General features: G+C 43.2%; 1 protein-coding gene across 3 annotated transcripts in view; it reads right to left on the reverse strand.

Annotated features, from left to right (window-relative positions):
• PDE4B (phosphodiesterase 4B) overlaps positions 1–16,450 on the reverse strand; it is a 711,253-nt gene that overhangs the window by 299,033 nt on the left and 395,770 nt on the right. The window contains exon 1 of one of the 3 annotated variants that reach the window (XM_082264995.1): positions 6,232–6,905. The exons of the other annotated variants lie outside the window; for them this stretch is intronic. Coding sequence (XP_082121121.1) covers positions 6,232–6,278 — 47 coding nt within the window. The 5' untranslated portion in view covers positions 6,279–6,905. Of the gene's footprint in view, positions 1–6,231; positions 6,906–16,450 lie in introns of those variants that run through there. 3 annotated transcript variants of the gene reach the window in all.

Below are 16,450 nucleotides of genomic sequence, written 5' to 3' on the forward strand. Positions count from 1 at the left end.
TTTTTGATCATGCGCTATAAACAAAAAAAGAGCGACAATTTTGCAAAAATAACAATATTTTTCACTTTTTTTATATGAAATTCCCCCCCAAAAAAAATGTAAAAATCAAAATTTTTTAACATTTTCAGCCAATTTGTTTTCTGCTACATATGTTTGGTAAAAAAAAAAATCGCAAAAAGCGTATTTTGATTGGTTTGCGCAAAAGTTATCGCGTTTACTAACAAAGGGAAAGATTTTTGTCATTTTTGGTGTTTTTTTTTTAACGAGTAATGGCGGCGATCTGCGATTTTTTTTGCGGTACTGCGACATTGCGGTGGACAGATTGGACCCTTGACTGACATTTTTGACACTTTTGGGGGTACCAGTGACATTACTGCAGTAATCAGTGCTATACATATGCACTGTTACTGTAAAAATGACACTGGCAGGGAAGGGGTTAACTGTATTGGACAGGGAGGGGTTAAGTGTGTCCTAGGGGCGTGATTCTAACTGTAGTGGGACATGGCTACTAGTGTAAGAACAGAGATCAACGGTTCTACATAGTAGAACCGTCTGATCTCCATTTTTACACAGGGGAGAATGACAGGCGGCTTGTTTACATAAGCCGCCCGCCTTTCTCCCGCTGTACCGACGATCGTAGTGTGACCGGCGGACATGGGGTCCGCCGGTCACACGCCCGCACTCCTCCGTGAACGAGCCGAGGCGGGCGCGCGCTCGCCCGCTATTGGCTCAAAACCCGGTGACAGGCTAGCGACGTAGACCTACGTCACTCTGCCTGGCCGGGGCTGACTGCAGCAGTAAATATACTGTGCGCAGTTGGCAACCGGTTAACTAACGGAAGATTCCCCCCCCCTTCCCCTTCATGACCAGGCCATTGTCTGCGATACGGAACTGCGTTAGTTTAACTGACAATTGCGTGATCGTGCAACGCTGTACCCAAATAAAATTGATGTCCTTTTTTCCAACAAATAGAGCTTTCTTTTGGTGGTATTTGATCACCTGTGCGTTTTTTATTTTTTGCGCTATAAACAAAAAAAAAAAAGAGCGACAATTATGAGAAGAAAACCATTTTTCTCACTTTAACCCCTCCCCTGCCAGTGGTCATTATTACAGTAGCAGTGCATATTTTTAACACTGATTACTATAGTAATGTCACTGGTCCCCCCAAAAATGTCAGTTAGGGGTCCGATCTGTCCGTCGCAATGTCGCAGTCCCCCTAAAAATCGCAGATCGCCACCATTACTAGTAAAAAAAAAAATAGTCAAAATGAAACAAATCTTTCCCCTAGTTTGTAGACGCGATAACTTTTGCACAAACCAATCAAAATACACTTATTCTGATTTTTTTCACCAAAAATATGTAGCAGAATACAAATTGACCTAAAATGATGAAAAAAAATTGAATATTACATGTTTTTTTTATTGGGAATTTTATATAGCAGAATGTGAAAAATATTGTTTTTTTTTTTTTTTTTTTCAGAATTGTGGCTCTATTTTTCCTTATAGCGCAAAAAAAAAAAAAAAAAAAAATTGCACAGGTGATCAAATACCACCAAAAGAAAGCTCTATTTGTGTGAAAAAAAAGAAAACTATTTTATTTCGGTAAAGTGTAGCATGTCCGTGCAATTGTCTGTTAAAGTAACACAGTGTCCTCACACGGGGCACCAAAAAAAAAAAAAAAGTAACAGTGCCGAATCGCAAAAATGGCCTTGTAATTCAGGGGGAAGATCCTTCCGGTCCAGAAGTAGTTAATAATATATGGGACACGGTTCGTACCTTTGCCCTGCTGCTCTGGGGTCCCTGGATCCCAGCCAGGGCACTATCTGCATGGAGTTTGCATGTTCTCCCTGTGCTTGTGATACTGTACTCTGCTTTCCTCCAACACTCTAAAGACATGCCGCTAGGTCACTCTGCTCTATTATGCATGCAGGCAACTCTCCAAACTACTCCTAGTCTGTGTGCACATGAGATAGGGACATTCGATTGTAAGCTCCTTACACGATTTACTGCCGGTGTGTGAAAAATATAACAGTCAGCAAGGAGTGAGCATCAGCTTTAATTAAAGTGACGCTAAACAGTATTTTTATTCTCCAAAACAAGACACATCCACTACTAAATGGCCCTATAATCTACTTATCATGAAATCTTCTCATACTGTGTTTTGCTGCCTCCTTGTAATGTCGACTGTGAGCACTTGAACCTCTCCTTTTCCCCCTCCTGTTTTTTTTGGAATGAGCACATGGCCGTCTTTAACACAGGGCAAATGCTTTGGGCCCCACAACAATGACTGGGCCCTGGACAGCTGCCCCTTGAGCCCGCAAAAAGTTGACAAGTGGTTTCGGGAGGGCTCACGAAAATGTTTGCCCGGAGTCCAATCAATATTAAAGATGGCCCTGATGAGCAGTGCATGTTAGTTGCGGCCATGTGTACTGCTCTATGCACACTACAAATCCCATAACCCATCTCAGGAGTGAGCAAGAGGGTGGCTACATTCCAACACCCAGTGGGACCATGGAGAAGGAACATAGCCATCCTCTTACAGGAAGTCACAACACAGCAGCAACAAAACGGAATTTGGAGATTTGGAGGAGGCTGAAAGCAATAGAAGGTCCCTGGATTTTCTGGATTCAGTGCCGGTTCACACTGCAGCGGCACGACTTCGGGGGAGACCTGTGAAGTCGTGTGCAGCGCGACTTCGGCACGACTTGCACAGACTTCATAAAATGAACAGGACCCTCTATGCAAGTCGCTCTGATGTCACCCCGAAGTAGTACAGGACCCTTTTTCTAAGTCGGAGCGACTTCTGTCGCTCCTATTAGAACGGCTCCTGTACTACACAATGGGAGCGTGACGGACCGCGACTTGTCAGGCTGACAAGTCGTACTAGTGTGAACCGGCACTAAGAGTTTGATTTCCCTTTACACTAATACATAGAAGTAGTGAAAGAAAAGTATTCATTATAGTGAATGATAGCATGAAAACCTGAATAAGCTTTATAGTTTATTTGTTAACAGGTGCAAGAATTAATGGGATAAATGTACCAGTAAAGCATAAAAGTCATTTAAACCTGCACAGACAAGCCCAGAGACCCGGCAAAGACATCAAAAATAAGGTATGTAATGAAAACAGAAGGGACAGTGGCCTGGTGTCATGGTGCAGAAGAGCTTACAATCTTGGCACTGGAGACAATCAGGAACACAACGCCCTTCTTAACACACTGAGCTGACAAGTGACTGTACCCCGGCGGCTGCTTGGCAGACAAACCAGCATAACTGCCCAAATCTATAAATCACAATGACAGGAAAAGTACTGTGTGTGAAGGGAGACAACGAGGCATGGCAGGATTATCCAGTCATCTGTATCCATATGTGTGATATCCCATAATACCAATATCTATACATCTATATGTGTGATATCCCATAATACCAATATCTATACATTTATATGTGTGATATCCCATAATACCAATATCTATACATCTATATGTGTGATATCCCATAATACCAATATCTATACATCTATATGTGTGATATCCCATAATACCAATATCTATACATGATATGTGTGATATCCCATAATACCAATACCTATACATCATATGTGTGATATCCCATAATACCAATATCTATACATCACATGTGTGATATCCCATAATACCAATATCTATACATCTATATGTGTGATATCCCATAATACCAATATCTATACATTTATATGTGTGATATCCCATAATACCAATATCTATACATTTATATGTGTGATATCCCATAATACCAATATCTATACATTTATATGTGTGATATCCCATAATACCAATATCTATACATCTATATGTGTGATATCCCATAATACCAATATCTATACATCACATGTGTGATATCCCATAATACCAATATCTATACATGATATGTGTGATATCCCATAATACCAATATCTATACATTTATATGTGTGATATCCCATAATACCAATATCTATACATTATATGTGTGATATCCCATAATACCAATACCTATCCATCTATATGTGTGATATCCCATAATACCAATATCTATACATGATATGTGTGATATCCCATAATACCAATATCTATACATCACATGTGTGATATCCCATAATACCAATATCTATACATGATATGTGTGATATCCAGGGGCGTAACTACAGGGGTTGCAGGGGTTGCAATCGCTACCGGGCCCCATGCTCCAGGGGGCCCGGTAGCAAACCAGTGGGTGAACTTCCAGGATCACAAAGGTCACACTTGCGACTGGACCCTGGCATTGCACCACTGTGGGGAGGCCCCAAGATTGCAGGAAGGGGGCCCACAAGATTGCAGGAAGGGGGCCCACTGCAGAACTTGTGAAAGAATCCTGCTGTGGGACCGTAATAAAAGGCCATGCAACGAGTGTAAAGAGCCCCAGGATTAGTGGGAAGAGCCCTGGGCTTGAAGGTAAGGGCCCCGGCCAGGGGTCTGGGGGGCCCTTCATGGTTTCTTGCATCAGGGCCCTGAAGGTTCTAGTTACGCCTCTGGTGATATCCCATAATACCAATACCTATACATCATATGTGTGATATCCCATAATACCAATATCTATACATCACATGTGTGATATCCCATAATACCAATATCTATACATCACATGTGTGATATCCCATAATACCAATATCTATAGATTATATGTGTGATATCCCAAAATACCAATATCTATACATCATAGGTGTGATATCCTATACTACCAATACCTATACGTTATATATGTGATATCCCATAATACCAATATCTATAGATCATTTGTGTGATATCCTATAATACCAATATCTATAGATCATATGTGTGATATCCTATACTACCAATATCTATAGATTATAAGTGAAAGAATATAAATCAACTGCGCTAACCATAACCGTAACTGAAAATAAAGCTGCTAGCACATCAACTGACACCTGTTGTGTAAACCAAATTAAAACATAAAAGTGCAGCGCTAAATCAGTGAACAAATGTATGAACAAATATAAAAATAAATTCATATAACCAATGTATAAAAGTTCATATTTGTGCATACATTTGTTCACTGATTTAGCGCTGCACTTTTATGTTTTAATCTAAAGATTATATGTGTGACATCCTATACTACCAATATCTATAGATCATATCTGTGATATCCCTAATACCAATATCTGTAGATCATTTTTGTGATATCCTATACTACTAATATCTATACATTATTTGTGCAATATCCTATACTACCAATATCTATACATGATATGTGTGATATCCTATACTACCAATATCTATAGATCATTTCTGTGCTATCCCATAATACCAATATCTATAGATCATTTGTGTGCTATCCCATAATACCAATATCTATAGATCATATGTGCAATATCCTATACTACCAATACATGCATATGTGTGGTATTCTATAATACCAATATCTATAGATTATATGTGTGATATCCCATAATACCAATATCTATACATCACGTGTGATATCCTATACTACCAATATCTATACATCATATGTGTGATATCCCATAATACCAATATCTATATATCACATGTGTGATATCCTATACTACCAATATCTATAGATTATATGTGTGATATCCCATAATACCAATATCTATATATGATATGTGTGACATGCTATACTATCTATCGATCTATCTATCTATCTATCTATCTATCTATCTATCTATCTATCTATCTATCTATCTATCTATCTATCTATCTATCTATCTATCTATCATATATTTCTTTCCATAGATTGTTTTCTCTCACTCTTACAGATCTATCTATAGATATAATATCCATCCACCTGTATGTTCTCTATGTCTGGTTCTGATTATCTGTAGGTGGAAGGCGCGCTGGCTGCAGACAATGATAGATAATAAATGCCTAAATATCCTGTGTGAGGACTGACAGTACAGTATACAATATATATAGGCCTAGTTCTTTGAAATATATATTTCATATATGGAAGGAAAGAAGGAGGGAAATAAAGAAAAATGATAAAAATATATACATATGATCTTATATTATGTATAATATATATATATATATATATATATATATATATATATATATAATAGATAGAGATGTTCATAAAGTGCACACACACACACACATATATATATATATATACTGTATATACAGTATGTAGAGTTTCATTCTGTTCCATATGTTGTAAAACACATGTAATATAGATAAAATACATTTGAATACCTACCATATCCATGAGTGCCGTCGGCTGGGGAATTCTTTAACCGTCAGCATGGCTGCTTTGGCCCAGGGATGCCCCGTACATACCACCCGTGTCTACAGCTCAGGCTCGCTGCCCCATGCGGGGTGGGTGGGCTTTCCTCTTTTGCACTCTCCCCCCCGAAATCTAATCACTTCTCCGGCTCCAGCGAGATAATCATTCACTTTTAGTGGCTACATTGAACTTGGCGGCTCCCCCCGGCCAACCCGCAGAGACAAAAGTGATCTCGGTGCCCACTTGGCGTCAGCCGGAGCAGAAGGTTGCGCTGCCTTCTCCTAATCTGTTCTGCACAAATCCTTTTCTGTTGACTGCCTAAGAAGTTTAAAAAGAATTCCGAGAGCGTGTTTTCAAACAGCCTTTGTTTCTTTTTCCAGGTACAAGCCTTGAAAGTAAAGAACAAGACACATTTTTGAGGTCATCTGCCAAAGTCCACATGACGGAGATTAAGCAGGCGAATTTTTCGTTGCTGCGCTCCTCGTTATGCTGGGAGTGCAGCCGCACGTCCTGTTTGACTAGTTCTAGTTTGTTGAATCTATTGAATGGAGGCTCGGGAACACCTAACACACGGTATCATATTTCCTCAATGACAAACGTATAGCTCAGCCCCGGTCGCCGAGAGCTGGCCTTAAGAAGCTATACTCAACGCCTAAGCCACAAAGATCCGTATGAAAGCAAACGTGAAACTATCTGTTGAAAAGCGATTAGCCATTTCCAAACGACTTTCGCTTGAAGTACTTTTTAAGTAACTCTTTCACTGCCTGCCATCATAGAGCTTCCTGTATGTTAAAGCTGAACACTGAGATAGGGAAATATTGTCTGAATGCATTCATCGTGTGTATTCTTCTTGAATCTTGGTGTGCTTTGTGTATTTCTTCCAGATCTGTGCAGTAATCCAGTGTGGGACTTTTCCTTTCCTGTAATAAAGACTGCTTACTGCTGCTCTCTCTTCTTCTGCAGTGTGACTGGTCTTGTCTCCGCCCCTTCCTGTACTTTCTGCAGGCAGCATGTAGTAGGTGGAGCCTGATGGGCCCCTCCCACAGCTCTGCTCTCTCTCCTTGTTCAGAGTGACCAGTCTTGTCTCCACCCCCTCCTGTACTTTCTGCAGGCAGCGTGTAGTAGGTGGAGCCTGATGGGCCCCTCCCACAGCTCTGCTCTCTCTCCTTGTTCAGAGTGACCAGTCTTGTCTCCACCCCCTCCTGTACTTTCTGCATGCAGCATGTAGTAGGTGGAGCCTGATGGGCCCCTCCCACAGCTCTGCTCTCTCTCCTTGTTCAGGGTGACCAGTCTTGTCTCCACCCCCTCTTGTACTTTCTGCAGGCAGCATGTAGTAGGTGGAGCCTGATGGGCCCCTCCCACAGCTCTGCTCTCTCTCCTTGTTCAGGGTGACCAGTCTTGTCTCCACCCCTTCCTGTACTTTCTGCATGCAGCATGTAGTAGGTGGAGCCTGATGGGCCCCTCCCACAGCTCTGCTCTCTCTCCTTGTTCAGGGTGACCAGTCTTGTCTCCACCCCCTCCTGTAGTTTCTGCAGGCAGCATGTAGTGGGTGGAGCCTGATGGGCCCCTCCCACAGCTCTGCTCTTTCTCTTTGTTCAGGGTGACCAGTCTTGTCTCCACCCCCTCCTGTACTTTCTGCAGGCAGCATGTAGTAGGTGGAGCCTGATGGGCCCCTCCCACAGTTCTGCTCTCTCTCTTTGTTCAGGGTGACCAGTCTTGCTTCCACCCCCTCCTGTAGTTTCTGCAGGCAGCATGTAGTGGATGGAGCCTGCTGGGATTTCTCCCACAGCTTTGCTCCCTTTCCTTGTGCAGGGTGACTGGTCTTGTCTCCGGCCCCTCCTGTAGTCTTCTGCAGTCAGCATGTAGTGGGTGGAGCTAGCTCCCACAATTCTGCCCTCTCTCCTTGTGCAGGATGACTGGTCTTGTCTCCGCCTCCTCCTGTAGTTTTCTGCAGGCAGCATGTAGTGGGTGGAGCCTGCTGGGCCCCTCTCACAATTGTTCTTCCTTTCTATGTGCAGGGTGACCGGTCTAGTCTCCGCCCCCTCCTGTAGTTTTCTGCAGGCAGCATGTAGTGGGTGGAGCCTGCTGGGCTCCTCCCATAGCTCTGCTCTCTTTCCTTGTGCAGGGTGACCGGTCTTGTCTCCACCCTCCCCCCTGTTGTTTTCTTCATGTAGCATGTAGTGGGTGGAGCCTGCTGGGCTCCTCCCACAGCTCTGCTCTCTCTCCTTGTGCAGGATGATTGTTCTTACAACAAAGGGGTATTGGCGCAAACAGACAGCCAGTAATGCTCAGGCAGTCCTTACTGGGATGGAGAGGGCAGGAAAGTTCCAATTAAGTTCCAATGAGGGATCTGTACACTGAGATGGCTGCTGACAGTGAAGAGAGAAGCGGCTCTGTCATCAAAACACAAGGGAAGAGGACCACGAGTGCCAATAAGGGTATTGGCGCTTGTGGTTCTCTCCCCTTGTAGGATGAATGTTCTTGTCTCTGCCCCCTCTTGTTATTTCCTGCAGGCAGTCTGTAGTGGGTGGGGCCTGTTGGGCCCCTTCCACAGCTCTGCCCTCGCTCCTTGTGCAGGATGACTGGTCTTGTCTGTGCCCCCTCCTGTAATTTCCTGCAGGCAGTCTGTAGTGGGTGGAGCCTGCTGGTTCTCTCCCACAGCTCTGCCCTTGCTCCTTGTGCAGGATGACCAGTCTTGTCTGTGCCCCCTCCTGTAATTTCCTGCAGGCAGTCTGTAGTGGGGGGAGTCTGCTGGGCCCCTCTCACAGCTCTGCCCCCTGCACAGGCTATGTACAGCACAGTGATGATGCCACCAGTGGGGTATTTTGGTTTTGTGCTGCCCTAGGCAAGATTAAAATCAGGCGCCCCCCCCCCCATATTTTTCCCGCCCCTTCTTGTTTAAGATCCACCCCTTCATCTGTTATTATTATTTTGGTGCTGCCACCCTGCAAAGTGCCGCCCTAGGCCTGGGCCTTGTTGGCCTAGGCCAAGATACAGCGTTGGATGCCACTGCTACTTTTACAAGATATATATTTGGGTTTGTAAAAGCATCTGGGGCACACAAAGTGGATTTGAATCCTTTGTCTCGATTGATGAATATATTTTTTAAGTGGTTCTCTGCATTAAAGCAGAGCACTTTTCCCCCCTCCCCTGCCACATTTGGCACTTTTTTTGGGGTGAAGTAGGTACCTGGTTTTGACAGATACCCGCTCCCAACTTCCGGGCTCAGATCAGCATAGCGAGCTCAGCCAGAAGTTCGCCTCCTTCCCCTGGGATACATCACAGGTCCCAGAAGACTACAGGAACATTAACAAGGCGCAGTATGACTCGCGCATGCGCAGTAGGAAACAGGCTGTTTTTCCCTCACTAGAGATGCTGGTGCCTGCACACAAAGCCGATTAAAGATTTGGCTCAAGTGCGGATATCGCAAGATCCCTGGACAGGTAACTGCCCTTATAATAAAAGTCAGTAGCTACAGTATTTGTAGCTGCTGACTTTGAATTTTTGCTAAAGAAACCTGGAGCTCCTCTTAAAAGTAAGGTAAAAAACAAACCTTCTGCATGCAGTCCCCCCAGGCCCCCTTATACTTACCTGAGCCCCACCTTGATTCAGCGCTGTGCACAAGAGCTGAGGCTCTCTCTGCTTTCATTGACTCAGACACAGTAACGAGAGCCATTGGCTCCCACTACTGTCAATCACAGCCAGTGAGGAGGGGGCGGGGCCAATCCATACACTGTGTATCTATGGACACACACAGCCAGCTCGGGAGTGAGCATGCATGAGTGCCCCCATAGCAAGCTGCTTGCTACGGGGGAACTTAGTGAGAAGAAGGAGCCAGGATTGTTGACCCAAGAAAAGGAGGATCGGGCTGCTGTGCGCAAAAACCAGACCAAGTATTTCTGTTATTTTTTTTTAAATACCAAAAATAGGGCATTGTTAACTCCCACTGGCCACAGTCCGGCCACCCTAAAGTCGAGGGACAGTAAACTTGGCCTTAGTTTAGAAAGTTTGGAGACCCCTGGTCTTGATGATGTTAGAACCAAAGACCGCTGGAGCATGGGGAAGAAGATGCTGTGAGATTCTTGTGAGAGGGAGGAGCCAGGATTGTTGACCCAAGAAAAGGAGGATCAGGGCTGTTGTGTGCAAAAACCCAAGGTAGGAAAGTTGACAAATCCAAAATGCAGCCTCATAATATCTAACAAGGCTATAGTATGCGACCGGACAAAAATTAAGAGGTTTGTATACTAATGCTAGAAGTCTATGAGGAGGATTTCGATTTTGTAGGAATTTCAGAAACTTGGTTTGACAGCTCTCATGATTGGCTGGCAGCCATTCAGGGGTATTCCCTTTATCACAGAGATAGGGTAAAAAAGGGGGTGGGGTATGCCTGTATATCAAGAATGATGTGCAAGTGAATATGATTGACAATATTACTAATGGAGCTAGGGAGGAGGTGGAATCCCAATGGGTAGAGCTTCAAAGGGAAGATATTAAGGGGAAAGTAATATTGGGCGTATGCTATAGGCCCCCAACCAGAAGGAGGAGGGGGCGGGGGAGGCAGACCTCCTATCACAGCTTGGAATGGCAGCAAGGATGGGAAATGTCATTATAATGGGGGATTTTAATTATTCAGATATAGACTGGGCAGAAGAAACCGCAACATTTGTCTAAGGCTCGCCATTTCCTAAATGTTTTGCAGGACAACTTCATGGGTCAGATGGTGAACGCACCAATGAGAAACAATGCGTTACTAGACCTACTAATTACGAATAATACAGACCTGATTGTGGATGTAGAAATAAGGGGCAACTTAGGAAACAGTGACCACAGGTTAATTAGTTTCAGTATAAATCACAGAAATGGGAAACATAAGGGCAGGGATCCTCAAACTACGGCCCTCCAGCTGTTGCAGAACTACACCTCTCATGAGGCATTGTAAAAGTCTGACAGCAGCACAGGAAAGAAGCCTTTAAGCTGGAACCAGCAATCTGTACTTTGTATAAAACCAGATTAACACAGCGCTTGCATACAAAAAATCAATTATAAGTGAAGTCAAAATACAAATGTGACCCAAAAAAAATTAAAATAACTATAGATACTGAATAAGTGTCCAAAAACTAATTCAATGCAATAAGGTTTCAAAAACAATGTCCAAAATAAGTGATGCCTCAATAAGATGTAAAGTGGTCCAGTGCAGATATAAAACCACTAGTGCCCCAGGTGACTGTGACCCCTCCAGGAACCCTACTCACCAGAAAATATGGACCCCGGCTAGGGTCAGATAAGCCTGTAGCCCAGGAGTCTCATATAAAGTCCCAAATTTCCCCCTTCCTTTTGAAGCCTGTAAATGAGGCTTTGATAACGCCCAAGTGGGAGGGCGAAACGCGTTGACGTATTTCCGGTACGGCACCTTGGATTCGGTTTACTTCCTGGCCAGCCGTGGAACGCACGCTATAGCGGCTTTCCTGAAAGCACCTGCAGTTTATCTTGCTCTTATTATATTATAACACATTTTGTGAGTATGTTTTTTGGCTTTTATTATTAAAAAAAATTCCAAACGGTCTTCACTATCCCTGGTCTTCTTTTTTGGCAATATTGCTTGGAGCCATTTAGGACCATCACCTGATTGGAATTTCTATCCAGCCCTTCTATTGCTAAGGAGAAGCTTTGGTGTATTCCTACATCCACTCATTTACAGGCTTATCTGACCCTAGCCGGGGTCCATATTTTCTGGTGAGTAGGGTTCCTGGAGGGTAGATACATATTCGCCAGCACACCAAGGATCTTGCAAAAGCAGTCCAAAAACTTTATTCAAGATAAGATCACATCAGAAAAATATAGTGCAACGTTTCGGAGCCGCACAGGGCCCCTTCATCAGGCATGTGATGACATCATCACATGCCTGACGAAGGGGTCTTGTGCGGCTCCGAAACGTTGCACTATATTTTTCTGATGTGATCTTATCTTGAATAAAGTTTTTGGACTGCTTTTGCAAGATCCTTGGTGTGCTGGCGAATATGTATCTACTTGTAACTAATCCAGTTGCCAACTGATGATCGCTTCATCACCCAGTGCACACAAGCCTACAAACCAGGAAGGTGTGCGATAGGAATATGAACTATAATATATAGGGTTCCTGGAGGGGTCACAGTCACCTGGAGCACGAGTGGTTTTATATCTGCACTGGAGCACTTTACATCTTATTGATGCATCACTTATTTTGGACATTGTTTTTGAAAATGTATAGCATTGAATTAGTTTTTGGACACTTGTTCAGTATCTATAGTTATTTCAAATTTTTTTGGGTCACATTTGTATTTTTACTTCACTTATAATTGATTTTTTGTATGCAAGTGCTGTGTTAATCTGGTTTTATATATTCTTCTGAGTTTTACTTGGTGAGCAGCAGCTGCAATATTTCTTTATATATTTTGAACTATTTGTTTTGAGGGTAGCGCAGGGTTTAATTATTAAATAATAATAGATAAAAATTCAGCGCAACTGTATAAAATAATATAATAGAAAGCTGCTATGCACTAAAGGATCAATAAACCAAAAGTCCCAATAACAAATATATAACAAAAAGTGCAGCGCTATCAAATATGGATTATGAAGAAGATATCGAGGAGAGCAGTCCACAGGTGAAAATTATGGTGAAGCATGCACAAGATATAAACATTCAGTGCTCTTCAATGTGCTGGTATTCCTCCACCCAGTCTCATTAGCCTCTCACCTTACACTTAGCCCCTGTGTCACCAGACGGGCTAGTAAGACAAACTTTCTCCAAGGATATCACCAATATAGATCAAATCAGTATTCCTCTTCATCAGAAGATAAGGCTCACAGGTAACAGATCACAGGTCCATAAAGCGGGTCACAGGTCCATAGGAAAACAAAGGTCCGGACATAGTGCATTACCGCAATAAATTACTTTATTGAACATAACATAAAATCATAAAAATTACCTTGTAAAGCACTATACAAGTGCATGTGATGAGCAGATTGTATTACACACAGCGGTCTCGACCGCAATGGATGGCGGGTGACGTCACCGGCCCCTCCCCCTTCGCACGCGTTACGTCCCACTGCACGGGACTTCCTCAGCTATTGGTAAGGGAGAAGGACAGGGCTACTTATAGTCACTCATAGCCTATGAGTAGGGCTATGAGTGACTATAAGTAGCCCTGTCCTTCTCCCTTACCAATAGCTGAGGAAGTCCCGTGCAGTGGGACGTAACGCGTGCGAAGGGGGAGGGGCCGGTGACGTCACCCGCCATCCATTGCGGTCGAGACCGCTGTGTGTAATACAATCTGCTCATCACATGCACTTGTATAGTGCTTTACAAGGTAATTTTTATGATTTTATGTTATGTTCAATAAAGTAATTTATTGCGGTAATGCACTATGTCCGGACCTTTGTTTTCCTATGGACCTGTGACCCGCTTTATGGACCTGTGATCTGTTACCTGTGAGCCTTATCTTCTGATGAAGAGGAATACTGATTTGATCTATATTGGTGATATCCTTGGAGAAAGTTTGTCTTACTAGCCCGTCTGGTGACACAGGGGCTAAGTGTAAGGTGAGAGGCTAATGAGACTGGGTCAAGGGTTTAATTATTACTTTACACCAATCTGTACTTTGTAGCTACACCAATCTGTACTTTGTAGCATAAGCTGTCTCCTATAGCAACAGTATACAACTCAGGTGCAGTAACTCTCTGGATGATTCCATCTTGATGCTTTCCCAGGCTCTCCATGGTTTCCCGGTTCACGGCAGAGTTACCTCTGGTACTTCATCTCAGGTCTCCATCCTTTCCTTCATGCTTCCAGGTAATGTGCAGGCTCTCCCTTACAGAGCTCTGAGCACATGGCTAGGCCTCACGCTTCAGGCCTTCCCAGCAGAAGCTGTTCCTCATACTCCTGTCTCGGTGGAAAGGACAAGGGTCACCTGACTTCCTCCAAATAAATACCTTCTCCCAGCATGCTCGGCGACCAGTGTGATTGGCTGAGAAATTATACATATTCATAACTTAGACTCACTGTAATTCATTACACTAATGCCAAAGGTAATAGTGCCAACTATTGACAAAAGGGAGAAACCACAGCTAAACCAGGCTTAGGAGGAAAATCCAATGATCACCGAGACTACAAATTAGCCAGGCTAGCTACCACCTAGCACAGCTACTTTTATTAGCAACCCTGTTTAAGACAAAGGTGCTACACACAGACACTGAACTTCAAAAGAGCCAATTTAACTAAACTGCGCTCTATGCTAGATGATATTAAATGGGATAGAATCCTGGGAACAAAGCACACTGGGGAAAAATGGGAGTGTTTTAAGGACATACCTAATAAAGATATTGGCCAGTGCAAACCCTGGGTGGCTAAACTCCAACGTAAAAATGCATATAAAAACAAAAGAAAATGCCTTCAAGAAATACAAAGCAGAGGGGTCATTGGCAGCATTCCGGCACTACAAAGAATGCAATAAGAAATGTAAGAGTGCAAGCAAGGCAGCTAAAATAGAACACGAAAGGCACATAGCGGAAGAGAGTAAGAAAAACTCCAAGAAATTCTTTAAGTATATAAATAGTAGGAAAGTGAGGCCAGAACATATTGGCCCCATAAAGGATGATGAAGGGAATCTGGCTATAAAGGACAGAGAGAAGGCTGAGGTTCTAAATAAATTCTTCTCCTCAGTCTTCACAAAAGAATTGAGGGGATACAGTAGCCTAGATTGTAATGTTAAAGTTAATAACACGTCACAGGAAGCACCCTCCTGGTTAACAGAAGACAGACTCAGAACTAGACTTGAAAAACTTAACATAAATAAGTCACCGGGACCAGATGGCTTATACTCGAGGCTTCTTAAGGAACCAGCCAGGTGATAGCCAGACCATTGTTCCTAATTTTTAAGGACAGTCCACTGACGGGAAGGTACCAGCTGATTGGAGAAAAGCCAATATGGCACCAATATTTAAAAAAAGGGCCGAGATATATCCCTGGGAACCACAGGCCAGTTAGCCTAACATCAATAGTCTGAAAACTATTGGAGGGGATGATAAGGGACTATATACAAGATTTTAGTAATGAAAACTGTATCCTTAGTTATAATCAGCATGGATTCATGAAGAATCGTTCTTGCCAGACCAATCTTTTAACTTTCTTTGAAGAAGTGAGCTGCCATCTAGATAAAGGAAAGCCTGTGGATGTGGTGTATCTGGACTTTGCAAAGGCATTTGATACAGTTCCCCACAAACGCTTACTGTACAAACTAAGGTACGTAGGTATGGACCATAGGGTGAGTACCTGGATAGAGAACTGGCTCCAGGGGTGAGCCCAGAGGGTGGTGATAAATGGGGAGTACTCGGACTGGTCAGGTATGGAAAGTGGGGTCTCCCAAGGATCTGTCCTGGGACCAATCCTGTTTAATTTATTCATAAATGATCTAGAGGATGGGATGACCAGCACAATCTCAGTATTTGAGGACGATACTAAGCTATGCAGGGCAATGTCTTATTCACAGGATGTGGAAACCTTACAAGAAGACCTGAACAAAATAATGGGGTGGGCACCTACATGGCAAATGAGGTTTAATGTTGGAAAATGTAAAGTAATGCACTTGGGTGCCAGAAATACGAGTGCAAGTTACTCGCTAGGGGGAAAACCTCTGGGTGAACCTAAGATGGAAAAGGACCTGGGGGTCCTAGTAGACAACAAGCTCAGCAATGGCATGCAATGCCAAGCTGCTGCAAGCAAAGTCAACAGAATAATGGCATGTATAAAAAAGGGATTCACTCCAGAGATAAAACAATAATTCTACCACTCTACAAGACTCTGGTCCGGCCACATCTGGAGTATGCCGTCCAGTTCTGGGCACCGGTCCTCACGAAGGATGTGATGGAACTTGAAAGAGTCCAGAGAACGGCAACAAAACAAAGATAATTAGGGGAATGGAGGACATCAGCTATGAGGAAAGACTACAAGCATTGAACTTATCCTCTCTAGAGAAGAGACGATTGAGAGGGGATATGATATCAATGTACAAATACTGTACTGGTGACCCTAGCATAGGGAACACACTTTTCAGTGAAAGGGAATTTAAAAAGACACACGGCCATTCACCAAAATTAGAAGAGAAGTGGTTTAACTTTAAACTGCGTATAGGGTTCTTTACTGTCAGAGCGGTAAGGA

The sequence above is a fragment of the Pelophylax lessonae genome, assembly GCF_965119305.1.
Source record: "Pelophylax lessonae genome assembly, chromosome: 8".
NCBI lineage: Eukaryota > Metazoa > Chordata > Amphibia > Anura > Ranidae > Pelophylax > Pelophylax lessonae.